The 27,500-nt window shown below is 37.0% G+C and overlaps 2 protein-coding genes, 3 long non-coding RNA genes and 1 pseudogene across 14 annotated transcripts in view; 2 read left to right on the forward strand and 4 right to left on the reverse strand.

Annotated features, from left to right (window-relative positions):
- The window catches only part of LOC148731942 (uncharacterized), a 13,585-nt pseudogene extending 10,374 nt beyond the window's left edge, over nucleotides 1-3,211 (reverse strand). Inside the window, exons 1-6 of the transcript XR_016000050.1 lie at nucleotides 3,166-3,211; nucleotides 2,822-2,959; nucleotides 1,879-2,021; nucleotides 1,492-1,546; nucleotides 240-443; nucleotides 1-44 (exon numbers count right to left, since the gene is read on the reverse strand). The exon at nucleotides 1-44 is cut by the window's left edge and continues 27 nt beyond it. The product of XR_016000050.1 is annotated as an uncharacterized LOC148731942 (transcript). The remainder of the gene's footprint in view (nucleotides 45-239; nucleotides 444-1,491; nucleotides 1,547-1,878; nucleotides 2,022-2,821; nucleotides 2,960-3,165) is intronic.
- Nucleotides 3,212-4,362: 1,151 nt separating this feature from the next.
- LOC148731945 (uncharacterized) lies at nucleotides 4,363-6,357 on the forward strand. The gene is made up of 2 exons (XR_015999987.1): nucleotides 4,363-4,943; nucleotides 5,735-6,357. It is a non-coding gene; the product is annotated as an uncharacterized LOC148731945 (long non-coding RNA).
- On the reverse strand, nucleotides 5,079-7,084 carry LOC148731946 (maternal protein exuperantia-like). Its single transcript, XM_088756904.1, has 2 exons — nucleotides 6,820-7,084; nucleotides 5,079-6,279 (listed from the first exon to the last, which is right to left on the reverse strand). The coding sequence occupies exons 1-2, from the start codon at nucleotides 7,082-7,084 to the stop codon at nucleotides 5,483-5,485; spliced, it is 1,062 nt and encodes a 353-aa protein (XP_088613030.1). The 3' UTR covers nucleotides 5,079-5,482.
- A 5,665-nt stretch (nucleotides 7,085-12,749) lies between these two features.
- LOC148731947 (uncharacterized) lies at nucleotides 12,750-14,035 on the reverse strand. Its single transcript, XR_015999988.1, has 3 exons — nucleotides 13,941-14,035; nucleotides 13,524-13,587; nucleotides 12,750-12,945 (listed from the first exon to the last, which is right to left on the reverse strand). It is a non-coding gene; the product is annotated as an uncharacterized LOC148731947 (long non-coding RNA).
- The window catches only part of LOC148731948 (uncharacterized), a 19,434-nt gene continuing 5,969 nt past the window's right edge, over nucleotides 14,036-27,500 (reverse strand). For 4 of the 9 annotated variants that reach the window (XM_088756907.1, XM_088756914.1, XM_088756913.1 and 1 more), the window contains one exon: nucleotides 25,759-27,445. In XM_088756907.1, coding sequence (XP_088613033.1) covers nucleotides 27,351-27,445 — 95 coding nt within the window. In that variant the 3' untranslated portion in view covers nucleotides 25,759-27,350. Of the gene's footprint in view, nucleotides 14,526-14,583; nucleotides 14,656-14,761; nucleotides 16,109-16,257; nucleotides 16,314-16,460; nucleotides 16,543-25,758; nucleotides 27,446-27,500 lie in introns of those variants that run through there. The other 5 variants (XM_088756911.1, XM_088756909.1, XM_088756910.1 and 2 more) reach the window with 5 other exon arrangements.
- On the forward strand, nucleotides 16,730-18,389 carry LOC148731949 (uncharacterized). Its single transcript, XR_015999990.1, has 3 exons — nucleotides 16,730-17,431; nucleotides 17,735-17,793; nucleotides 18,148-18,389. It is a non-coding gene; the product is annotated as an uncharacterized LOC148731949 (long non-coding RNA).

Raw genomic sequence — 27,500 nt, forward strand, 5'->3', positions numbered from 1 at the left:
CATCAACTTCCACTACCCGTCTGCAACCCAAAGCTTACCACATCCTTTCAAAATAATAATGAAAGAGTCATTCCTAATCACAGATTGTATTTATAAATGACTTAGAAAATCCTTCAATCCAATCTGCTATTGGCTCCTCTGGTTTCAGCATTAATAGGAAACTACATTTCATGCAAAATGAAGGTTTGGGAAAAAAACAACTGCAAAAAGAGGGAACAGTTTACATTGCCATTCATCACCTCTAGCATTACAGTCTTCAGTGCAGTCTCCACGAGGATGTGAATAATTTGCCTGGGCTCTAAGCTTGTCAATGTGAGCCATGATTGCCTCTCTGTCAGCATCAACAAACATCATCCAGAACATGTCAAGCGCCTTTCTTTCTCTTAGTTCAGCTTCCAGCTCTCCATTCCAGAAAGCATTTGTCACTCTTTTCTCACTTAATCCTGAGGAGAAGAAACACATCTTAATTTTTACAAAGGATTTACAAAATAAAGATACAAAAAGCTTCCTTCTTGAATTTTGGATCTAAAACGAAACTATAGACCCGAAATGGCTGCTAGATTCATATTCTTTTCAGTATTAGTCGGTTTCCTTTTTTTTGCTTTTTTTATAGGGCATCCTCGGCCACGGTCAGTGCAATGGCCAAACAACTATACTTAACAAAGCCGAAGTGCAATGGTTTTGCCAAGTAACGCCTGAAGGAGGGTACAACAGTACACCAAATTCGCCCAGGAATTCAACTAATGGCCCCCCGAGGATTGTAGTGTATTAAACAAATAATAGCACGAATTTTACGAGGTAAGTGCAGGGATAAACACCACAAGTGATATTTCACAATACAAATGTGTAAACTTGTATTTGCAGAACTAGTTTTCCTCTTTAACAAGTGCAGTCATAGGGGCTTCGTCCACCGGGAGCAGTTCTCGACAACAAGAGTGTGCAAGATTGCAAATAAACAACGCGTTATTACCACTCATTGTGGTTTCAAATTATCTTTAAAAGCCCACGTTAGAAAAAGAAGCTTTTGATCACCTAGTTTTTCCCTTAATGTAGTCAAGCGGGGCTTTTTCTAATGCTAATTAATTCAAGTACTTTACATTCATTATCTTCACGAAAACTATGAGCGCCTTTTAGTTTTGGTGGCCATCTGCAGGGTGGCCGACGCAACTGCGAGAAATGAATGAGATATTTAGAAGAGAATTTAAATCACAAATAAAAGAGGCCAAATAAAGTTTACATTTCAAAGATAGCTTTATCACTCGACCTTAATTATGGAAAGAAATGGCCGATTTGGGCCTTATATACAAATAAAATTTAAACTATATTCCAATAGCCGTAATGCGCCACCTACCTTCGCGTCCCCTCGACCTGCTCAAATTATAGAGTAGCTGTAAACTCCAAACTCGACAGGACGAAAAATAACAGTTACCTTTTGGAAATAATTGCTTTTATTTATATTCATGGGCCCCATACTGGAATGGTACCACTTACCTGAATTAAGTCCATGGACTTCGTTAAAGGCGACTGCAAAGCCACTAAACGAGACCTAAGAATGACAACTTCCAAATTAAAAAACAAAGTCAACTAAAAGGAGTTGTGTCCAATAATTATCAACAAAAACAATAATAAATAACAGATTATAGAGAAAGACTTACGTTCACAAAAACAAGGTAACGAACAAATGGTTAACCGGCTGTACATTTAGATGGTAACGAACAGAGGTGTACATTTCGAGATTTAATTCAGTTTCACGCGGGGTCACGCTAATGCTCGCGAAAATTTAAACGACTATTGACTGGCAATTCAACAGTATTAAACGGCTCTATGTGCAAAAAGGAATTATAACAAAATTTCCGGAAACATTCAACAAGAACTTACGCAAAGGAAATTTGCCATTTTAAAAGAGACTTGTCCACAAAACACACATCCGAAACTTCAACAGCACTCCTTTCTTCTCCGGACAAATGCCATCCCATCCGTGGATTTATACCATGCCAGATATATTTTTCGTGCAACCCAGCCTAATCCAGGTGAAATACAATCATACAATAGCTAAAGCGACGCTAAACGAGGCTTTTATACGCGCACAACGTAACCACATCCGTAACTAAAAAAATTCGCAACAAAGAAATCAAAGTACTTCGTAAACAAATTCGACTTAGGCTAAATGAATCCTTTGAGTATCCTTAAAAGTCAGTCTGATGAATGAATCAAGTTCAGTCAATCGTTTGAGTATCCTTAACAGTCTGACGAGTGAGTAAAGCCCAGTCTACCCTCTGTTGTGACGGCTGTGACGGCTGTGGCGGCTGTGACGGCTGTGACGGCGTCACACGCTCAAAGAACGAAATCGTACAGAATATATCGGGCATCAGATGTCGAAGTATGCACTCGATATTACGCTTATTTTCGGTTGTTTTTATGTGTTTGATATCACCAAAACGGAAATTCATACTTGGAAAGGGTGAAAAAATAACATAGAATGGGGTAATTCAAGATTTAATGAGATTTTGAAGTTATAAGCATATAAGATGCAATGAATATATGAAGTTCATATATTTTGCACTGCGGTATTAGATACGTATGATGTGCGATCCTCGCAGTAGATAGCGCTATTTATGCAATAGCGAAAATCAGACCTGAAAAAAAAAAAATCAGGCCTGTACGGGACTCGAACCACTGACCTCTGCGATACTAGTGCAGCGCTCTACCAGTTGAGGTAGATTCCACAAGTCTCTCTTTGCAGCAATAGAGCTGTGAATTTGACATGTTAACAACTATTATTATAATTGTTATTTTATTTTTTATTTTTATTATTACTTACCTGGTTAGTAATTACCTTTTGACTAGATCAACACAAACATCAGCTTCCATAGCTTTTGACGAGCCTTCCCAGTTGAGCCTGCAGTTGTGCATGCGAGAGTTTTTCGACTGTCTGTTGGCAGTTTCACTTGTTGCACACCTTTACAAAAGACATTATGAGTAAAGGTCCTGGGTAACACTTTCAAGAGGAGACAAATATGGGTGCTGTCATATGTTGAATGATTCTGTACTTTTTTGGTCAAATTGAAAAAAAAAAACATTGCTCTTGTTGTTTACAACAAGGTGCTAGTAGACAAAATATATTTCTATACATTACTTCTTTGACCTTGAACCATAGCAAATCACCTTGCCAGTTTTTAGGCCAACCATGGAGCCAACACCTAGTGGTGAAAGTAAGGATATATTTTATTTATTTATTAATTATTTAGTTCATTAACTTTGACCATTGGCTGACACCAGAACTGTCAGTAAGCTAAAGAACAATCCAGAGAAAAAAACAGCAGCTTTCTAAGAAAATGCATAACCAAATGTACCCTTTTTAATTCTTTCAGACGTTGAATTTGCAGTGTACCTCTCAGGCTGTTGTGGGCTTTTCCCCTTTTTTGCCATCCCATGTCATATGACGCTCCTATCTCCACAATTTCCTTTTCACTATCATCTTTCCACATGTTTCTTTCGCTTTCTAAACTTTTCATACATGATTCCTTGGCCAACTTTTCAACTTGGAGCCCCACTTCCCTCTCGCGAGCCTTCAGCGTGGACTCTCCAAGTGATGGTATATTGATGGAAGATAACTACTCGTTTACGTGGGTAGGATCTATGCCTGCGTGTAGCATCCCTGTAAATATTTCGATTCAACTTATTAACAAATTGGCTAGATGTTAAATGGATGCTGTAATGGTGGAAAACAAGATTTTTAGCCACGTTTAATGTAAACAAACCTGCAGCGAGCTTCGTGTTTACATCAAAGATTGGTCTCCCTCGCGTTGTTCCGGTGCTACGGTGGGTCTTGTTTGTACGACAGGTATTTGTCTCTCCACACTCAGAGTTTGAACAGGATATGTACAGTAGTGATCCTAACCCAGACACCGGTTCTTTTATGCAGTCGAAGAGCTGTAGAGCTGCCTCACAGGGGGACATTTAATTCCACAACTCGACGGCCGCGAAGTGGAAATCCACTGCAGACTTCCGGATCACGCACATTCTTTTCATTTTCTTGTTTTACCAGAGCACTTCCAGAGGCTTTCAGCCGATTTGCGGCATTCTCATTGCGAATAAAAGCTTTCGCTCTGCAAAAGCGGCCCTTGTTTGTTTTTCTCACGCTAGCATGAAGAACGGCCGCCATCTTGGATGTCGCAATGTTATGCGCAGAAAAGGTTGCGCAATGCAAAACAAGGGAATCACCTTAAGGTAATTCCCTTGAAATTGCTCTACTATCAAACGTTTTTTGAAACTTGGTATGATTAACATTCATGATATAAACATTGAAAAAATGTAAAAAAAAAAAATGGGGTCACCGTGCTTGTTTATGCGTCGGCAGGCTAATAAAATGGGCTATTTTTATTGGTTGTGCGTTAAAAATTCGAATCACCTTCCAACAGAATTTAGCCTTGGTTACTTGAAAGAAACAAAATTTTATTTTGAAATTGAAGGTTCCTTTATCAAAATAAGCGGTATTGCTTCATTTTAGCTGTTTTTGATTGCTCGGTTGTGGGGATTTTGCCCTTTTTCGGACAGTTCCGTGGTTAGCTTGAAGTCCTCGCCTTGGCCAAAATACACAAAGTACGGAACTATTTTCCAAAAAAAAAATGTTCTACCGTCAAACTTTTGTTATTCTTCAAATATGTTCTTTATTAGATTGTTCATAGCAAAAACCTGAAAAAAAAAATCGGGTGTCACCGTGCTTGTTTCCTCACAAACTGCCGTAAAAGGTGGACATGGTTTTCAGATCGTAGTCAGGATGAAGAATTTGCACGGTGGGGACTGGGACGAGACAAAATGGTGTCCATCGTGCTCGAAGTATGCACTCGATAATAAGCTTCTTTTCGGTTGTTTTTATGTGTTTGATGTCACCAACACAGAAATTCATACTTGGAAAGGGTGAAAAAATAACAAAAAATGAGGTAAGTCAAGATTTGATGAGATTTTGAAGTTATAAGCATATAGTTGAAACAATTTCGTAGCGCTGGCGTTTTGTTAATTCCAGTGAGCTAGGGTTCGATTTGTTTTGCTTGGGCAATAAAGGTTTGACAAAAAACTTGAAGAAAAGACTGTTGATTCGTATTTATATTTATATTTATCAATTTAATGGCAACATAGTAAACAAAAGAGAGAGAAAAAGGAGAAAAAAAAATGCCATAGGGATAGTCCTTAAAGGAGTCAAGGACCCCATGCTAGACAGACAACCCAAATTCTTTGTATTCTTTGTATGTTGTCTTGTTTGGTTTCCATACACAGCAAAATGTGAATTCTTCACCCATCACTCTAACAGGAGTGATATATACAGTACAATGTAGTATACTCTGAAAAATACGAACTGCACTTTAAAAATTTGCTTTTTATACTTCAGAACCACACTCCAATGTCTCACTGGTCCTCATTCTGACTACTACATTTTCCGTGCAAAAATTATTTCAAAACATTAATTGCACAAATCACAATCTTAATTTGCATTATCTGTAAAGTACTGACATATTTGCACCAGCACCCGCTTGTTTGAGGAGACTCTGGGTTTGTTGTCAAACCTCTCCATCAGAACTTGCTTCACCCCTTCTTCCTTGCCTCTTTGGTATACCACTCTCAGGTGAGGGACACCCAAACCTGAGCTTGCACACTTAATGGCCATTGAGGCTGAAATGTACTTCTCTCTAACTAATGGCTGCAGGGTATTAACCAGAAGTTTCTTTTCTTTTAGGAGCTTCTGATAGGATGCCACCCATGAAACTTTGAAGCTGTGCTTTTGTAGCAGTTTGACATTTAGAAACTTGTTCACCAGCTGGTAAAGTGTTTGCACATCTGCAAGAGCATTGTGAGCTTCATAGGATTTACCCAGAAGACCTTGTACCAGGTTTTCTTGGCTTTGGGATTTCCTTTCAGGAAGCAATTCCCTGAATGCTGAAAGTGGGTCTGTAAAGCCAGAAACTGTTTTAACTAAGTCATCCATGACTCCATTTTTCTCTGCTGCTTGCACCAAGAACCTGGCATCAAAGGATTTGCAATTGTGTGCTACTAAAATGCAAGGCATTCTTGATTTGAGCCACTCAATGAAGGTCTTCAGTGCCACATCAATTGCAACAGCATCAGTTATTGGCTTCCCATCATAAAACAGTATTGCTCTTTGGAAGGTGAGTTTGTTCACAGCAGATGCTTCTGGTGATAGTACATTACGAGGCTTGATATAAATAGAGAACTCATCATTACCATCTGTTGCTGCAATTTGTAGGATTTCAGCATCATTACCTGTTTTAAGATATTGTAATCCAATTAATACTTTACAAAGATATTACAAAGAAAAATGTAATAAAAAGGCTTAGTGCATCTATGCAGGGTATATCTAAAATAAAAATAGGAGTGATTTCTGAACACCTGTCCTGCTAATTTGCATCTGACCTATTTTCTTTAAGAACAAGGTATGATAAAACAAAGGAATCTATGGGATGCAAATTAGCAGGACGAGTATTCAGCAATCTAGCAAAATAGCAAAACAATTCCATGATTAAATATAATTATTCTCTAATGTGCAATTCCAAAACACCCTGCTGGGACAAACATGGTTATATTCCAAGGCTGTGCTCTAACAGCGCCCAGTGGCCCCTGGCGCCTTACTTTTCCACTTGGGTGACTCGGAAATTTTAGTTTTTTTTTTTATACAAAGCATATGCTGGGCACCCTAGATTTCACAGTTTAAGAGCACTGGGCTCCATTCAATTTTCCTTAGAGCACAGCCTTGTATTCACTTTGTTACTTTTTTGCCAAACTTCACCCTGCAAAGCTAATTACCCCTTCCAGATGTTTCCAAATCAAATATGATTTGATGATAGTCTTTGGTTAACGATACTTTCTCAATCTTTGAGGCTGCAGGTGGTGCTGAGATTTCCTGAGCAGCATCATGTCCATCAAAGCCCATTCCAGAACTATACTGTTGTCCTTCTCTGTTCTCAAGCTGTTTTGTCTTTTTCAACTGCTTCGCTTTCTTCTCAATTCTTTTCTTCTTGTACTCTCTTGTTTTCTGTTTCTGTTTCAAAATTAGTATTTTCTTGTCCATTTTCTTTGCAAACTTTAAAGAATTGCCTGGCTCGACCCAAGGGGAGCTAGCTTCTTGGCATTTGAAGCATAAACCTAAATTGAAGAAGCAAATGGTTTTTATTCACTACAATTTGGTATCTCTTAAAGCTTGTGAAACGGAAAAAGAGGTTGATAGTCCTCTAACACTTATAGCGTTATCCCTTGCAGTTATTAATTTAATTTACAATACAATCATAAGCACTAACACTATTTTCTAAGAGTTGTGTTCCTCTACAGGTAAAATGGTTGGCATTGGGAATTTGTGAGGAGCGAGCTGTGCCAGCATACATGTACACTGTACTTACTACTATGATCTTTTCCAGTGACTGCCTCAACCTTTTGTCCATCAGATCCTTGCCATGGGGAAGGCCTCTGTGTTTGTAGGACGCAGGACTTTTTAAGTAGCCACACCAGTCGCCACAAGAAGAATGGTCACCATGAGCATGGGGCACAATAGAAATGTTTTCCTCACCTTAAGAAAGTATCAACAGTGGTGCAAAGACTAAAATATAAAGTAAGAAAATTTGGCTAAATTACTTACACTTTCAAATGATCCACAACAAATTAAGTAAAGTTTCTCATTCTTTAAAGTCCGTACAAGCACTGGAAGTGTCTGCTTACTATTGTTTCCCAGTCCTAACTGACCATACAGTCCTAAGTAAAACAAACACCACAAGATACATACCTAAATGTCTTTACAAAATCAGAGACAACTAACCTAAACATCATTAAGGGATTAACATGAGCCAGGTAGTTCTGGAGAGCACAATGTATGTAGAGACAAAAAGTGTCCAACTACATGGATTTGTATTTTATATTCAGCCTAAACCATAAATTAAATCTGAGATCCAATAATACTAGCTTATCACTGGGAGAGTATCGAATTATAACACTGCTTAAAATTCAACACAGGGTTTTGCCTGATTGCCCTTCCCCTGTTAATCTCCAAAGTTCAAATTTCTAAAAAATGCCTTGCAGCCTGTACGTTTCCAAAATGACCACAATACAAACCAATTTGAAACAACATTACAAATTAAAGGAAATTTCTGTGAACTGCTTGACTGTATTTTCATACCTCCTCCAAATGTGAGGATTTGTCCTTGAAAAAAGAAATGATTTAAACAGGGTTGGAAAACATTGCCTCTTCCATTTCCAGTAATAAATAGGTGAGGCCACTGTTCATATATTAAAATTCTAACATGACTCTCAGGCTAGGAGGAATCAACCAAAAGCAATTAATCATTCATTGTCCAACCTCTATGTGATATCTTTTGTTTCTTTTCCCCCCTAGCCTCTGAACCAAGTTTGAATTTTTAATGTAACAAAAATGGCTTATTCAAGTGTATGGCTCTTCCTTGATGTGGGCCTTAACAAGTTCTTTCATAGCAACAGTCTTTTGTCTCATAACCCAGCTTAGTAAAACTTAGGTCAAAATATAATATTTGGTCAGGGCACAAAACCCACTAGGTGGGAAACATGGTAAACCATGGCCATCAGTTTCTGTGCTGAAGAATATTACTAGCACTCTGTGTTTCATTTTGTTCAAAAAGAAGTGATACTTATGAAGTTTTTCCTCTTTAAATTAAGTTTTTCCACTTTAAATTAATAAGCCTCCCTCTAAGCCACCACCCCCCCCCCCCCAAAGTCCGTGGAATAAATAAGCTCCCCCCTCCTCCGGGAAGGCTTATTATAGGATTTATGGTATTCAGGTGCAGATTGAATTGACTTTGTAACAAACCAAAGCCAACCTAAGCTGTAAGTACTGCACTGTGTGAATACCCAGCAGCTAGTTTGGTCACTTGATACTGATCAAGTGCTTGCACATGTGTTGGGAGGAGTGCATCTTTAATGCTACCCACTCCTAACTGTCCATGGACTCCCCATCCCCACGACCACACCCGGTGATCTGCTCACAGAGCCATGGAGTGGTAATGTCCACACATAACTGCTATACATTTGTTGTCCGATAGCTCGGTAATGTAGACAGGCCTTGTCTGTTGCTTTGTGTCTCCTTGGCCAAACTTTCCTCAAAATAACACAACATTGAGAAAGAATAAATATATGAAGTTCATATATTTTGAACTGCAGTATTAGATACATATGATGCACGATCCTTGCAGTAGATAGCGCTATTTATGCAATAGCGAAAATCAGACCTGAAAAAAATCAGGCCTGTACGGGACTCGAACCACTGATCTCTGCGATACTAGTGCAGCGCTCTACCAATTGAGCTAACAAGCCAACTGGGAGCAGGCCAATAAGTTGGTTCGTAATAAACCCGTGAAAGTGATAAATGAGATAGAATAAATATATGAAGTTCATATATTTTGAACTGCGGTATTAGATACGTCTGATGCACGATCCTCGCAGTAGATAGCGCTATTTATGCAATAGCGAAAATCAGACCTGAAAAAAATTTGCGCTATTGCATAAATAACGCTATCTACTGCCAGGATCGTGCATCATACGTATCTAACACCGCAGTTCAAAATATATGAACTTCATATATTTATTCTATCTCATTTATCACTTTCACGGGTTTATTACCAGCCAACTTATTGGCTTGCTCCCAGTTGGCTTGTTAGCTGAATTGGTAGAGCGCTGCACTAGTATCGCAGAGGTCAGTGGTTCTAGTCCCGTACAGGCCTGATTTTTTTCAGGTCTGATTTTCGCTATTGCATAAATACCGCTATCTACTGCGAGGATCGTACATCATACGTAACACAACATTGTTAAAAAAAATTATCATGTGAATCAGGAAATTATTTCTAAATGCATTATCTGATTCAAAGATGTTGTGATCAAAGTTGAAAACGACTACCTTAGAAATGGCATTCAGGTAGGGCTCTGCCTTTTTATCCTTCAAGTCCCTATAATATCCATATAAATTATTACTCAGTAAACAGGTAGTGAGATACTTAAACTTATGTAGAGATTGCTATCTTGATCTAACGTAAAATTCTTGTAACTAATTTACAAGGAAATGTGTAGCAGTTAGAGGGGAGAATTGACAGTCAGACTTTGGGGTTAAGTTAAAGGGTTAAAATCAAAACGAACATCTTGCAAGGATGCTGATAATATTTGCAATGATAAAGTTGTATTTCTTACCTGTCCATACTTTGATGATGCCCAAGAATACACCTATGTGAGGGAAAATAATCAAATTAATCACTGACGCATACTTCTTGCCAGCTGCCCTCACATCAATTAATCAAACTGTATCACATTGTACTCAGAATAGAGATCATGGTTAATGGTTCCTGCTTAAAATGAAAGCAGTTCTTCATTTTTTTTTTCTTACTCATTGTAAATAATTCTTAAGTTTGATAACATTAATATTTAAATTGTTGTAGATATATTTAAATTTGTAAGTCCACATCAGCTTTTTAGCTGCCTTCTTGTACTGACCTACATGAAAAATAAAGTATGTATGTATGTATGTATATAAGTCTGCTAGGAATGTTCAGCCCCACTGCATACTACTCACTTTGAAATTTCAACTCTCTTGCTGAGGTGAATAAGCTAAATCTCTTATCTTGATCTTCTTGAGAGCTAGCAACATGTTAATTAACCTATTGACATCCAGTGCGCCCATATGCGCCCATGGGGACCCACACCCTTTCTACGCCTTGTGACATCATCACTTTTAACCCTGGAGCATGAATTTGAGCACCTACTTGAACAGGTTGAAAATATCTTACAGACAATACTTGAACTTGTCAGGTTTCAAAGATTAATTGTTTGTTTATACTCCACAAGATCTAATTAATCAGTGCAATAAAGGCAGAACTGGTAAATTCTAGAGCATAGAAAAATGCACTGTGTGAGGTGACCTGGTTTGGCCAGCAAATACCAACCAGACAAAGAAGCTACATTCCTGATCAACCTGTGCCACAGCCTAACAATCTTAGTTCCATTTGATATATTAAAAAAATCCTACATAATGTACCATCCCATTATTAATTGGAAATCATAAGTTTAATCTATCTTGTTCTCTGTAAAAAGTGGGAGTCCAATCCTGTGATCACCTATATCTGAATTTACAACTACGTAACAGTAACCTTAGAAAGATGTTACATTTCATCTTAAGTCACAAGTGTGGGGGAAAGAAAAATTTTTAAGTCCCCATGACAAATCCAACCTCAGACCTTGGGACTCGGTGCTCCGATGCTTTAGCACGGAGCCACAGAGACTCTATGGTGATCAGCAAGGCCCATTACAAAGTTCATATAGTTCATTAGTTTTTTTATCGGATATAGATATTTTTTCTTTTTAGTTTTCGGGTTGCGCCTCACATGGGATTTTGTTTCTGTTTCGGCAATCTTATTTGGTCCTTTTTTTAAATTTCTTTTACTTCTGTATATTCATAACTTATGAGACCAATAAAGTTGATAAACATATATAACATGTGTCCTGCATACTAGCTGCTATAGGATCAGCAATATTTTTCAATAATGACACTACAAGCACATAGGCAGTGATGAGTTAACATTTGGCAGACTTTCTTTGTCTAAAATATAACACTCAATTCTTCAGAGATGTTTTTGGCAACACATTGTACCGTATTTATGTATGATCCTCGCAGTAAAGAGCACTATTTTAATAAGCAATAGTGAAAATCACACCTGAAAAAATTCAGGCCTGCATGGGATTTGAACCACTGACCTCTGCGATACTAGTGCAGCACTGTACCAATTGAGCTAACAAGCCAACTGGGAACAGGTCACCAAACTAATTCACCATAAACCCGTAAGATGATAAATCAAACTCAGTGAATATATGAAATTCATATATTTGAACCGTGGTTGTAGAAACGTATTTATGTACGATCCTCGCAGTAAAGAGCACTATTTAAGCAATAGTGAAATTCCTACCTGAAAAAATTGAGGCCTGTACATTGTACCTTCCTTTTTGTGATCTTCCCCATGTGTAAACATCTCCCGATGAACTAACAACAGCCATGTGTTGTTGGCCATAGGACAAATGACAGGCTTGAACAGGAACTCCATTGTACTTTCCTATTATGAACAGAAACAGTGATAATGATATCATTACATGGTCTGAATGGAAGATCATCTAAAGTACCATAGAATGTACTTCACTATCAACCACAATTTGAGAGCTTTTATTAATACTTGAAATTACCCTCTTCCTTCCCAGATCATTTTCAGAAGCTTGGTCTCCTCCAGTAATGCACTTAAATGCTGCAACTCTGGACACAGACAACAGAGAAAAGTATCAATTACAATATCCTTTTAATTAGTTATTAAATCTTTTACAGGCATAATTATTCTTATTAACCCTAATTTCAAAGACATCTGCAACATCTTATTTGAAGAAACTGGGCTTGGTTAGATGGCTCCTAACTAATCTAGGATAATTTTTTTGAAAAAATGCCATCTCTCTCAAGGAACTGGAGATGCAAGCTAAAACATGGAAGTAAATTAACCATTTCTGCCGGCAGCTTTCTACTTTTGACATCCCCCAGCCCTCAATATATAAAATTATAAAAAATTTAATAAAGAAGATAAATAACATGGGACACACACCTTGCATCAGCATGAATGAATGAATGAATGAATACCTTTATTTAAGTGTCAGACTAAAATAGCAGTACATAACCACTAAATGGGGACACTACAAAATAAATTAAAAATGACTAAATCCATATATTAATTAAAGTTAAAATGCTAATTGAGCTAAAAATACTAAGATTGGTTAACATGCTAAAATATTTACAATATGTACATCCAACTTATCATCTCTGAGATAATTTAAAACCAAAAGACAACATAAAAACAGCTCAATCAGATCATGCAGGGAAGGTTGCTTATGATCCTCCTATATCACCGAAAGTGAACAATTAAAAAATAATAAATAATAAATAATAAATTAGCAACGGACATTCTACTGGGTGGCTCTTCTTGTCCACTGTTCCAATCGAATTGGAATTTGGAATGTTGGTTTTTGCGGAGGGAGGTAAACAGGAGGACCCAGAGGAAACCCCCAGAGCAAGGACGAGAACCAACAGCAAACTCAACCCATATGTGACGCCAAGTCCGGGAATCAAACCCAGGCCACAGTGGTGGGGGGCAAGTGCTCTCACCACTGCGCCATCCCTGCTCCCCTAGGAACAATTCAACATTTATTTTAAAAAGTTTGCAGGAAGTAAGATAAATGGATCTTTTGACTCTTCCTTATCTTGTTCCAGTTTAGTTTATAGTGTTCATAACAACAGTTTATCGTGCCCCCCTGCCAACTCTCATTCACTTCCACTAAAACTTCCATTATAATCACTGAAAAAAAGTTTCATCCTTTGGAGATTTCAATGATTCTCTGTTGGATGTGTGTGGATAAGTTAATTACAATAAATGAAATAATATATTGTCGAAGAAAAAAAAAACATAACTCATGCAGACCTGTCTGAAACTGGCAGTACTTTCAAGAGAAATCACTGAGCTGATTGAGCTTCCAGATACAGTCCTGAAATTAAATGAAAGTGAAACATCCTTATGAATGTAAACCCTTATCAAATTACCACAATAACCACCATCACCATCACAATCTTAAACCATTCATACCTGTATTTCACAACTGCTAACATCTGATAGTAGTATGCATTACAACTGATTCATGGTATATATAGTGTAAATCATAATCTGTTCAGTAGTCATATTTATCATTAATCCTATCTGAAAGTTCCTTGAAAACACCTTCAAAGCTTTTTATTTATTGGCTTTAGTTGTTATTCCCTCTTGACTCTGACAGTTAATACAGTTTAAATTTCTGATTTTTAAAAGCTTGGTCGATCGTTACAAATAATGACAAATTCTTACCTCTGCCTTGGAGGTCTCACTTAACTTGCCAAGGATCTAAATGAAGGACGAGATGGGTCCAGAACTCGAGCAATGTGTACCAAGCTTTCTTCATTAATGAAGTCAGATGACAAAGAGGGAACTTCAAATGACTTAAAATAATTTCAGGCTGCAAATCAAAGGAAGGCACAAAAAATTGGTTTAACTCCCATAAGTGATGAGACAGAACTTAATTCTCCTTACAACATCAATATTATATCAAGCAGATGAGTAACGAGAATAACGAAACATATCAATGAGGGGATTATTAGTTGATCTAATACCAAATTCTTTAAAGTTACACTATAGGAAAAGAATAGCAAACAGTATGGAGAATTTATTTACTAATACATTCTTGGGAGGGAAAGGGTTACTAAAGAACCAATAAAAATGCAAGCATTCAGTTGAAACTTTCCTCTTATCTTCAAGACATAGCTGAACCTCAAAACAAAAAGTACATGGAGGAAATTTAGGCAGATTATACCTATGAAATAATTTTCACTCACAGTACCGAAGACAACAGAAATGATTCTGCATCCTTAGGATCCATACACTGTATAAAAGCACCTGTTATCCGCATACAAGGTAAGTATGAATTAAAAATCACTACAAAATAAAAACGAACCCACTTCAACTGCCACCTTGTTTTCTTTATTTCTTATTTGCTGAGCTGGCATCTGCTACTTTAAGGATGAACCTTGTACATATTACATTGTCAGTGATGATGGTATGAAAAATAAGAGTCGAACGCTTTTACAATTATAAAATAAACAAATCTTTATCAAAAAATTCATGCATCTTACCAAAAAAATTTGACCTCTTTCAATTCTAAAAAGAGAATTCTGAACAGGTCAACTCAACAGAACACTGTGCAAAATCATCTCGTGAATGCCCCTTCATTGAACTATTCAATAAAGTGCTGCAATCATGTCTTTCTCGCCATTCGCACCTCTGCTGATAATATCAGTGAAACCTCTAGATGCCAACTTGCCCTGAAGTTCACAAGAAAGATGAAACTTTCCCTTCTGTGCAAGCATGTCCAGAGTTTCAGCCATGAGACCTCTTGCCTGTGAAGGAAATTCAACTGATTGAGATTCAATTCATGCAGCCTTTCCACTAAGATTATCTTGTATTCTGCAACATCACGCAATACAGCCAAAACCACTAGTAAACTGTAAATCATCAAAACTCAGGGTTACTGAGTTACTTTCCATGATCTCATTCAGAAGGCTTCGCAAGTCTCAAGTGTCTCCATAGGCTTTGAAGTAAGTGAAATGTTCTCCAGAAGTAGCTGCACTTTTGCAGGCTTCTGGTGTTTGAAGCACAGTCTATTTTAATCCAACAAAGCAGTGAAACACCATAGTCTTGTTCAAAAATAAATGTTTACCTTTGCCTGCACCTAGTGTTTTTTATAGCTGGTCTTTAAAAAAAAAACCTCCAGAGAATGCTACAAGTTAGTATCTGCCCAGTCAGATCCTGCACATAAAAACCATTTGCAAGTGTGCAGTCCAGATTAGCTCACCAAAAAAAAAAAACCTCCAGAGAATGCTACAATTTAGTATCTGCCCAGTCAGATACTGCACATAAAAACCATTTGCAAGTGTGCAGTCCAGATTAGCTCACCAAAAAAAAAAAACCTCCAGAGAATGCTACAATTTAGTATCTGCCCAGTCAGATACTGCACATAAAAACCATTTGCAAGTGTGCAGTCCAGATTAGCTCACCAAAAAAAAAAAACCTCCAGAGAATGCTACAATTTAGTATCTGCCCAGTCAGATACTGCACATAAAAACCATTTGCAAGTGTGCAGTCCAGATTAGCTCACCAAAAAAAAAAAACCTCCAGAGAATGCTACAATTTAGTATCTGCCCAGTCAGATACTGCACATAAAAACCATTTGCAAGTGTGCAGTCCAGATTAGCTCACCAAAAAAAAAACCTTCAGAGAATGCTACAATTTAGTATCTGCCCAGTCAGATACTGCACATAAAAACCATTTGCAAGTGTTCAGTCCAGATTAGCTCACCAATCCCCTTCCCCTTCCCACCTCACTAACCTTGGCTACATCAAACATGAAGTTCTTGAGACCACATGCTGACAGCTGATCTAAGGCCGTGAGCTCATCATAGTCTAATTTCATTCAGGAATTGGCTGATGGAGACATAAAGATGTCAAAAAATAAAGTACAGTGATCAATAGATGAACTTGTGCTGTTTAATTAACTTAGAACTTACAGACATTAATTATAATAAGGAAAGTATTAAAAAAAACCCAATTCATTTCATTACTGAGGCCCATACCTGAATGCTTCAGAGAGTGTATGTTGCTGAACTGTATTTCCACTATTATACAAAACCTGAAAATAAAATTAAAGTGATGTTACATTTTGAAGTCTGTTGTTTCAGTAAAAATAAATGAGGCTAACCAGAGGTAATTAACACTAATAACATAAGGTAAAACACCTTAATAAGGATTTTCTAAAAATGTATTGCTTGACAAGAACCTGTTGTATACAGCAGAAGAGCGCAAGATTGGATAGCCATTTTATTCTCTGCAATGTGATCACTGTGCTTACTGCAGAGTGCCTTCAAAAAGCAAAGAGAAGGTATGTTTACATTTTGTATTAATTCTGATGATATTTCATCAAAAATTTTACATCTAACATTTTTATTAGTGTCACCTTGAATGGAAAAGAAAAGAAACCTCTTTTTGTAAAAAACACAAACTCACTTCTACCCTTCAGGTGTTACCTTATTATAGGAAATTAATGCTGCATGGATTTAAAGCAATTTAAGCATTGAATTTCTTTCCAGTTCTCATAATAAACAAGTCATCCTTGATTATTTAAGCTAAAAACTATTACCATGTACTAAATACTTAAGCGACCAAGGTTGTTAGGTCAAGATAGCTGGATAATTTTGCCTTTTTCTTTTCTGCATTTTTATGGATCTCTCCTCCTGTGCTACAAGCAATTAATAGGCTATCTTTCCTAGCTCTCAAAATAAACAAGTCATTTTTTATTCTTATTTTAGCCACCAAATCCTTTTACAACTGATGAAAAATTTTTTAATTAGCATGCTTGCTTGGTGAAGATAGCTAACTATATGCCTGTTTTTTGCTTTTTGTTTTTTTTTTGTCTTTTTATGCATCTAAGCTTTGTCTTGGTCAATAAAAACACACACCAAAAAAACTATCGATTAAGTTAAAGTAGCAATGAAGGAAAAACATCCTATAAAAAGCAAGTTGTTATGAAGACCAGCTGTCAGATGGATTAGATAGCTTCATACAAACCACAGTGACAATGATGAATAAAGCACCCAGAGCATTAGTTGTTACTATGTACAGTCTCATTTGTTATCAAGAGCAAGATAATTTTAAAAAAGCTGAAATATTTCTTTAGATCTTTCTTGTTACTTTTCTCTTCAGTTTCACCGACAAGTTCAATTCTTATTGATGTAGCACAGTTGAATTCAGGTGAGATCAGATGTTGTTATTTTCATGAATGATAAGGGTTGTAGCGAGAATATGTAAACATAGTTGTCATGTTACCCTATCTTTGTTGAGTTATTTTTGACAAATATTTTATAAAAGCAATAGAGGACTTTATCAACTTTACAAAACCTTATCTGAACACTTAGGGATTACAAGAATTCTTCATAATTATATGCAAATCTGTAACTGTGTCTCTCAACTCCCCACTGAGTGTTCACTGTTCACGGTGATCATTCCAGACGTCAAAAGGTTAGCCTATTTCTAACGATTTTGAAATTCTGTCAGGTGTGTATCCAGCACTACCTCCAGTCACTGAGGTGGATTTTAGCCTGCTGCTTGATCAGGTCAGTGACTAACTGATAAAAACTATTGTGCTGTGTATTGAAAAAAATCATAAAGAGATCCTTGGAATCATTGGGGCTGCACCTCTTTAGCATTGAAAGCACAATGTCTCTCTACCTGTAGAAGATCAGCGGAGCTATTAGTTATAGCTTTAGAGATTAAGAGACCTTGGATGTTGCAACACAAATTTACAAGTCAACATACAATCTGCATCTTTATGATTTTCTTCAATACTGCGAGGATCGTGCATCATACTGCATGTTGTTTATGTTTCTGTTTATCAAGTGTACCTTGATTTTGTTTCAGTGAGTCCCTTTTTCCCTCTCAGCTATAGAATTCTTTATTTTGTAACACAGGCTGAATGGGAGCTGACATTACACTATATTGTCGCTTTTTCATCGGTGATAAAGGATTCTGTCACTGGACTGACAATGTTTATTAAAATCAATTAAAGTCCAATTTCAATTTCTAATCTATTAGGTCTTGACAGTATGTATTAGGTTTTTTAGATTCTTAATCTTAGAGGCACCTATGTATTTTGAACAAGCTCTATGAGCTCCTTGACGCTATGTGGGTAAATAAAGTATTGATTGATTGATTGAGTCACAAAATGTCACTATTCAGTCAAATAAGGTCAGTACATTGTGTGTTTCAGTAAATGAGGTGTTCATACTGTACTTGTTAATTTTGAAATCTTTAGTCTAGAATAAAACGTTTAGTACATGCAATAAAAGGAGGTCTACAGTGTAATACCCACATTTATTTATATCACTATCTGTTGAAAATCTAAGCCATAGGAAGGCCATGATTGCAGTTTCTGTGGAACAACCGATGATTATTGGAGAAGCTGTTTTTTAAAGGTCTGTTTTTAATACGTCTTTTCAGAAACATGAATAGGTTGTTTGGTGGGTAGCAAGAAGATTGTACCTCTTTATTTCCTAGTTTAATCACCTTGCCAGGACTGATTAAAACAACATGTTTAGACATCCTCAACTTATAAAAATAGGTATCTCTTTTATACGCTGAGTACTTGAACCAACAGGGGTTATTCCTTAAGACTGGTCGCCAAGATAACTGTTTTATTTTTGCTGCTTTGCTCTTCAATCTTTTTCAGATCTGCTGTTCCCTTTTGAATTTAAGCCACAAGTTCATTTCATATTACTGCCGAGTGCATGTTTTTGGAGTAAGTAATTTTGAGCTAAAAAGGGCTATTCCACATGAGACATGAAAATTTGACAGATTTTTAAATTCAAAATATGAGAGCCAAACTTACTTTTCATGAAAGCTTATACATAGTTCTATAAGAATCCAAATCTAGATTGGCAGTAGTGGCCACGTCCAGGGTGTGTGACGCAATTGTTTTTGAAGGTTTTTATTAACAGAATAAGCCATTTTACATACCAATATCTAAATGGCTCTATCTCAAAGAAATTGATTGCTATAAATCAGTTTTTGAGATCTTAACTACTCACTAGGATGGGCCTTTCAATGCCAAAAGAAAAAAATTCTCAATCATTTAATGCCTCAGACAAACAAAGACATAAGTGTTGCAGACGTGTATAGTGGCCGAGAACTGCCATTAAACATATTCAAATTTATAGGAATTATTTTTGTTATTTTTTTTTAAATTTCGATTTATTTCTTATTTTTCTTTTTAAAATAAAAGCAAGTGAAAGTAAATGAAATGTAAAATAGAAATAAAATGAAACCAAAGATAAATGAAATCAAATCAAAATTAAATACTACCTGGCCAAGCGCTGCCACTAGTTTCATTTTTTTTTTTTTTTTTATTGATTGTTGGAATAAGCTACCATCATCTGTCGTAGATCAAGAATATGTAAATAGCTTAAAAAAAGCATTGAAAAAAGTCTATTTTAAATGATTTATAATACCTATAGAGCATAATTTTAAAATTCTTACGCAGGCATGTATTGTTAACCCTGCCATATCAATTACATTTCATTGACTCATTGACTAAGAATAGCGTCTACTGTGTTATACCTCATTTTTCAAAGCCTCCCGACATATGTAAATGATGTGGACGGGTATTCTGAAGTTGTTCCATAGTTAATCAAAGGCGGCAAAGTGAACAGAGAGGCATTTGGCCTGCGCATGCGCGAGTGGCATTTGTTGAGTTTGCGACGCGTTTCTGCGAGGTTTCAACTGGACAATCGACACCTTTTTGTAATATTTTTTGAAGATGAATGAAGGAGTATGACAAGTTCACCAACATTTCTAACTATGTGGATATTCATGGTGTTTAATGGCTCTTCGGTTGAGGATATTTGAATGATGAAAGTGCGAACAAAACGAGAAAAAATTCCCAAAACTTGAAGTTTGAGATGGCTTACTTTGGTTTGCGAAACGAAACGAAACGAAAAGGAAAATCTATAGTTTGCGAAATGAAAAATCTGTAGTTTGCGAAATGAAAAGTCTGTAGTTTGCGAAATGTAAAATCTGTAGTTTGCGAAATGGAAAATCTGTAGTTTGCGAAATGAAATTTCCCTGTCAAAATTAAATTCTGGCGGAAGACTATCCTGGCGATGACCTTTGCATACATTTGCTAGGTAGGAGGCCCTTGCGTTACATTTTCTAACAGGTCAGGGGAGTCTAACTTTTGGTTGAGCCATCATGGGTCGAGGGTCTTATGTCGAAGTCGAGGGTATTTAGTCGAGCGTCCCTTTTTTGTTTTTCTTTTTCGCAGCCTAGGCGAGGAATTTCATTTCGCAAACTACAGATTTTCCATTTCGCAAACTACAGATTTTTCATTTCGCAAACTACAGACTTTCCATTTCGCAAACTACAGATTTTTCATTTCGCAAACTACAGTTATTCCATTTCGTTTCGCAAACTACAGTAAGTCCTGCATATTTTTCAGTTACTTTTTAGTGAGGATAATTTTGCAAAGTACATCACAGCCTTGTACTATTTCAATAAATCAATGTAATTCAAAAAATGTTATACATTCAAGAAAAACAGTTACTATCAGTAGTGCATATACATTTGCGAATATGCATGTAACATTCTTTTGTCCATTTGCGGTCTGATACTAATTTATAAATTCACAGCCGTAGCGTATTACTAGCTGTAATTACAATAAAGCTGTAATTCCAAACATCAAACTATCTGCCTGGACTCTACAGAATCAACACTGAGAACCCTCAAACTTTTTAAGATATTGAACGTGCCTGGATAGCCTAAGTAGATTACCGTATTTGTTCGCCTATAAGCCGAGCGATTTTTCCAACAAATCAAACTGAGAACAGGTAAATTCTCGCCAAGGAAGGGGGTTCGGCTTATAGCCGTGTATTTTCGCCAAAAAATATTTAAGGGTGCTTAACAAGATTCGAAATTCAATGTTTATTCGACTGTAAGCCGAGCGATTATCAACAAACACAAATTTCCGAGATCACGAAGGGTAGGTACATGTAAATCATTGTTGGTTCTGCTCGACGGAAGCTCGAATCGCATAGGAGTTTCATCCATATTGAACAGCCTGGAGAGCGAATGGCCATACCGCTGCCAAAGTGCGATCACGAACTGATGGAACTGGATGATCTTTTCTTCCAGATCTTGTGGGAGTCGCTGGGCCAGGGTTGTCCTAGTGCGAAGGCTGATGGAACGGCGCTTTTTCCATCTCTGGTAGCAACCCAGTGAGGCTTTGAAGTCTGGATCACTACTCAACTCCTTCGCCTTTAGCCGTAGAATTAATCCGCTTACAGCAATTCCTGTAAAAGATAACAGAGATCAATTGTTTGACTTGTTTTGACGACATGAAAATATAGATCAATTTTTATAGCGCATTTCCATGTAAATGCTCTAATGCGCTTTACAACAATGTGCGGGGGACTTTTCCAGACTGCCGGCGGCAGTTTACAATTAATAAAGGAGAAATTTTTTACAGATGCCCCCTCCCCCCCTTCCCAGTAAACAGGCCAGACCACATCACAGTAATCTCGTGAGGTGGGTTCTTTAACGTCCCTTGCCGAAATTAACTAATTGATAGGTGCAGGAGACGGGACCTCCGGCTTTACGTCCTATCCGAGAAGACGAAGCAATGTGAGTGAAGCGTGTTGCTTAAGGACACAACGTCAAGCCCCAGCCAGGACTTGAACCCGGGCCATCTGACCTAGAGTCCAGCGCACTGACCACTGGACTACTCACGCCTCACTGGAAAAACTAGCCAATCAGAAGCGGTCATTCCCACGGTTTGTGTAAACATTGCAACACGAACTGACAGATATCAGTTGATCGAAGCTTTTCATTGTTTTAAAGAAGCGAAAGACCTACCTTGACTCCCCTGCTCTGAAAACCAGTCCAGTAGTGTTTGATCCAATTCAGGATACTTTGGCGAAAGGCAGCCCATCGTCTTTCGCTTTGCTGACATTTTAAGCTCACCATAAAACAGGTTCGCTTAATCTTTTCGCCAGCGACGCACCATCGATTCACTGATTCCGTAATCTCTAGCGATGTCGGAGTTGTTCTCGACGGCCTCTGCTTCAGCAACGACTTTTAGTTTGAACGCTAAGTTGTATGAAGAACGACGAACTTTCGGCATGATGATCGATTACGATAACTTTGAAAGAGAGCGATTGTTTGAGACAGGATTCTGAACTCAGGTGAATGTTTTGTTATGTCACGCATGGTTCTATTTATTTACACATTAAATTCAACTTATCTGTGATTTGTATATGAGAACGATCCTTCGCAGTAAAGCACTATTTGAGCAATAGTGAAAATCAGACCTGAAAAAAATTTCAGGCCTGTACGGGATTCGAACCACTGACCTCTGCGATACTAGTGCAGCGCTCTACCAATTGAGCTAACAAGCCAACTGGGAGCAGGCCATCAAATATGTTTCATATGTTTGTTGTTATCTGTGATTTGTTGTTACTTTCAATTAAACGACCAATAACAACTGAGTAAATAACCTACTTTTTGGTTACATGTTTCCCGAGGGGGAAGCTCCTTTTGTTTTCGGTTTATGTTAATTCATCTCAGTTAACGACACGCGTGGAGTACTTTGCAATTATTAGGTCTCGGCTTATAGCCGAATGTTTTGTGTTTATTTTTTATTTCAATGCAAAGCTGCTGACATGAAGAAGTTTAGGGTCTCGGCTTATAGCCGAGATCGGCTTATAGGCAAATAAATACGGTAGATACCGATAAGTGACCCTTCTGTCTAAAATGGTTCAAGAAGCTAGGACAACGTTCTTTTTGACCTGCGGGTAGTCCCTTTCTACCCAAGTGGCCTAATGACCCAGTTTCTGTAGTTGAACAAACAAAATCGAGTCCCAGACGATAGTTTTCCAAAGATTTAAAAATCGGTGTTAAACAATCTCCTAACGCAGGGTATACAGGTTATCACTTTCAATCATTTTCCAATTATTTGAAAATGGAGTACTTAAAACAGGCCCTTTTTGCACATTTTATTCCACATTATCCAAGAAGTTACAAACTGGACCTGTCAACCCGTCGTGCTGCTTAACCGACTAGCGACAAAGGGTGAAAAGTACTACCGACTAAGTGACTGAATATTAACCGACAAGTGGACCCTCCTCCCCCCCATTCAGACTCTCTGTTGAGATAAGCGCTGAAAACTAGCAAAGTCATAATTTTGTCATATCTGAAAATTCGGGGTTATTAAGCAATGTCAGTTATGTGGGGTGTATCGCTAGTGACCAGAAACGCGAGAGATAAACCCCGTTCTCTGTTGTTATTTCAAATCTATACAAACTGTAAGTAACAGAAGTCTCCACGTGAAAATTAAGCATTGCAAACTCATTAACCGGTGTGATAGGGCGAGGTGCCGCGAAATCGACCCCGTTTTATGTTGTTATTTTGTAAATATCTGAAAATTGGGGTCATTAACCAGTGTATTAGTGCAGGGTGTATGTGTAATCACTAGCAACTCCCGAAATCGACCCCGTTTTTTGTTGTTAATTTCTAGATATCTGAAAATTGAGGTCATTAACCGTTGTTTTAGTGCGAGGTGTATGGGTAATCATCGGAAACTCCCGAATCGACCCTGTTTTCTGTTGTTATTTTCTACTGAAATATCTGAAAATTGGGCCTGGAGCATTAAAGCAGAGTGTATAGGTTATCACACAGGAAACTCGCAAAATCGACCCCGTTTTTTTGTCGCTATTTTCTAGATATCTGAAAATTGGGGTCACCAAACCAGTTTGTTAGTGCGGGGTGTATGGGTAATCACTGGCAACTCCCGAAATCGACCCCGTTTTTTGTTGTTAGTTTCTAGATATCTGAAGTTGGGGTACTTAACCGGTGTGTTAGTGGGGAGTGTATGGATAATGACTGGAAACTCCTGAAATCAACCCCGTTTTTTGTTGCTATTTTCTTGATATCTGAAAATGGAGGTCATTAACCGGTGTTTTAGTGCGAGGTGTATGAGTAGTCACTGGAAACTCCCGAAATCGACCCTGTTTTATGTTGTTATTTTCAACTGAAATATCTGAAAATTCAGTCCGGAGCATTAAATCGGAGTGTATAGCTTATCACTCAGGAAACTCGCGAAATCGACCCCGTTTTTTGTTGCTATTTTCTACATATCTGAAAATTGGGTCACTAAGCCAAAGTGTTGGTGCAGGGTGTATGGGTAATCACTGGCAACTCCCAAAATCGACCCCATTTTTTGTTGCTATTTTCTACATATCTGAAAATTGGGTCACTAAGCCAGAGTGTTGGTGGGGCGTGTATGGGTAATCACTGGCAACTCCCAAAATCGACCCCATTTTTTGTTCCTAGTATCTAGATATCTGAAGTTGGGGTCCTTAACCGGTGTGTTAGTGCGGAGTGTATGGATAATGACTGGAAACTTCTGAACTCCACCCTGTTTTTCGTTATTTTCTAGATGTCTGAAAATTGGGGTCATTCACCGGTGTTTTGGTGGGGGGTATAGGTAATCACTGGAAACTTCGCGAGAACGACCCCGTTTTCAGCTATTTTCTAATTTTCGGAAAATTGGGGTCATTAACCGGCCTGTTAGTGTGGGGTGTACAGGTAATCACTGGAACCTCGCGAAATCAACCTCATTTTTCTGTTTATATTTTCTAAATATATGAAATTTGGGAGTAGCCGGTGGCCCACTCAACCCTGTTTTATTAGTCATTTTCTTGGCTCTTCACCCACCCTATATCTAAAGTTATGTCCTGTGTTTGCAACGACGACTCAGTATCAGACTGGCGTATTTATGACATAATACATTGCAGTTATTAACTATACACGTTGGATGATGGCTGTCGCCATACGATTTCTGAGCGTGGCATCCAAAATTTCACAGCTGAATTTTAAAAGGAGGTCCCATTCAGACCTGCCAAGTGTTCCATCTTTGAAAACAAGCGACAAGCTCAAAATCGGTGCAACGTAAAATACCTCATCAAAAAAGTCATGAACAACTGTATGATTGACAGTTATCACACAATCTTTACAATCTATCCAAAAAAGAAAAAAATATTTAATGCTACTATAAATAATCTCCCTAGCAAGTGTAGTTAGCTTCGTAACTGTAAAATCAGAGTTGATTGTTCAGCTCAAGCTAAGGTCAAAGCTATTAGTGTCCATCAGTGATTTGCCTTTCTCTTTTCTCCGAATGCACGACTGCTTGCACATTGAATATAATTAATTCCATACAGTACAATTCAACTTTTTTTTAAAAAAAGCAGATATTAACTATCAGTAAAGAAATAATAAGAAGAAACCAAGGAAATTTTCCCTCAAAGGTGATTTGTATTAATTAACCGACAATATTTTATAGTTGTGAAATAATTTGCAACGAATCACCAAATTCAAAGCGACTTTACTATGGGTACATTTCATAAGAATAGAAACCATATAAGTTAGGTCCTGGTGAAGTACACTTAATATACTGAGATGAAACTTGTTCAATGGAGAGCATTAAAGATAAATGATGTGTTGTTTTAATCCTATACATGACACGTCCGCAGTAACAATTTAATTTAATTTTTTAATATACTCAATTTCAATTATACAGGTCTTAACATAATATACAAATTAAAGATAAATTAATGATTATTAAAAAAAATAAAAAATTTACAAGATCTGAATAATTAGGTCAGTTTATACAGAATTCAAAGATTCCTCATAAGAATAAACTGCCTCAATGAAGGGAAAAAAATTTTTACATACAATATAGTAGCTCAAATAGCATAATTAACATGACAATAATTATTAATTAATTATAAAAATCTATCCTTATTTCCAGTAAATTTGTTTTGATAAAATTCATTAATACTGTTCTTAAATGATGAGAAAGATTCAATCATTCTAATGTGTAGTGGAAGAGAATTCCACAGGTCTACAATATGATTAAAAAAAAGAAAACTTAAAAACATCAGTTCCAAAAAGGCCTTTCCCCAGTGTAACCTCACTATTTCTGATGTTATATTTAGACGTCTTAAAATTTACACATGACAAAACATTAAAATCAATGTAACCTTTAAGGCATTTAAAGGAAAAGCAAATAACAGCAAAGGAAAAAGCAATTCCTTGAAAATGAACTATAGAGTTAACATTCAAAAGTATGCTTAAAGGGTTACATGACTTTCATTAACAAAAATACTTTCTGGCTCCAGCATAATACTGTTGGTCTTGGCATTTCAATCAAGAGTGTATTCTCTTAGGCTAATTATTATCACTTAGGTTCTAGAATCAATATTGGGTCATTCTCTTCACTTAGATTATACTATTTAACATTTTATTGTAATGTAGCTAAATTGATCGATGATTTCATTTCCATTGATTGGTCTAATGCGGCATGATCTGAATGAACAGTCGCATTTTGGTTATACCTCTATGGAATTAAATTGAGCTAACTTTGATACAGCAATCTGGCTTGATTTCGAACCAGATGGAGGGTTTTTAAAGTTAATTTATCAGTGAAATGTTCAGCAAATTAATTTAATTAATTTTAATTAATCAAATTTGTGACTGCAAAAAATACCTTAAATTTACTTACGGTAAATTATTACCCTAAGACTTCCTTCAGAGCTCAACTAAGGCAGATGATGGAACTTTAGACAACTTTCACTCATGACAATTCTGCTCGCTACTTACAAATGTTTGCATATCTAAGTAAAAAATTAGTATTGAATTTTGGTTTTGAGTTGGCGTCAGTAGAAAAACAACAAATTATAACATTCTAGCAAAAGCTATGTCTTCAAGGAAGTAAATACTGTAGCTGTTTTGGTCCTTAATTGAGCCCTTTTTACACAGTACACAATCCTTGTTGACTAAGTGTAACTAAAATAACAGAGCAAATGGCCCCTGGTAAACAAAATGGCTCCCCAGAATCCAAATTTGCACAACACTAAAAGTAAAGAGGGCCATGGGCAGTGCAGATAATGTTCTTTCCCAGTACTTGATCATTATTTAAAACATCACTGTAATTAATTGTTTCTTAACTAAACCAGAAAAATTCTATTTCTGAAATAACTCATACATGCATTAAACTAAAATTTACATTCCTTTAGTACATTCCATTTGTAACTCAAACCACTAGTTACATACAAAACGTAGTTGTTTAATGATAACTTCTGCAGTTTTTTAAATACTTACTGTATTTCTTGTTGAAAAGGTCTTGCACATGAGCAATAGTAAATTGCTGATGATTTGCACCTATAAAACAGAAAGTAAACAAAAGACTTAATATGTAAACAAGATATGAATGGCA

The sequence above is a fragment of the Stylophora pistillata genome, chromosome 4, assembly GCF_964205215.1.
Source record: "Stylophora pistillata chromosome 4, jaStyPist1.2, whole genome shotgun sequence".
Taxonomy (NCBI): domain Eukaryota; kingdom Metazoa; phylum Cnidaria; class Anthozoa; order Scleractinia; family Pocilloporidae; genus Stylophora; species Stylophora pistillata.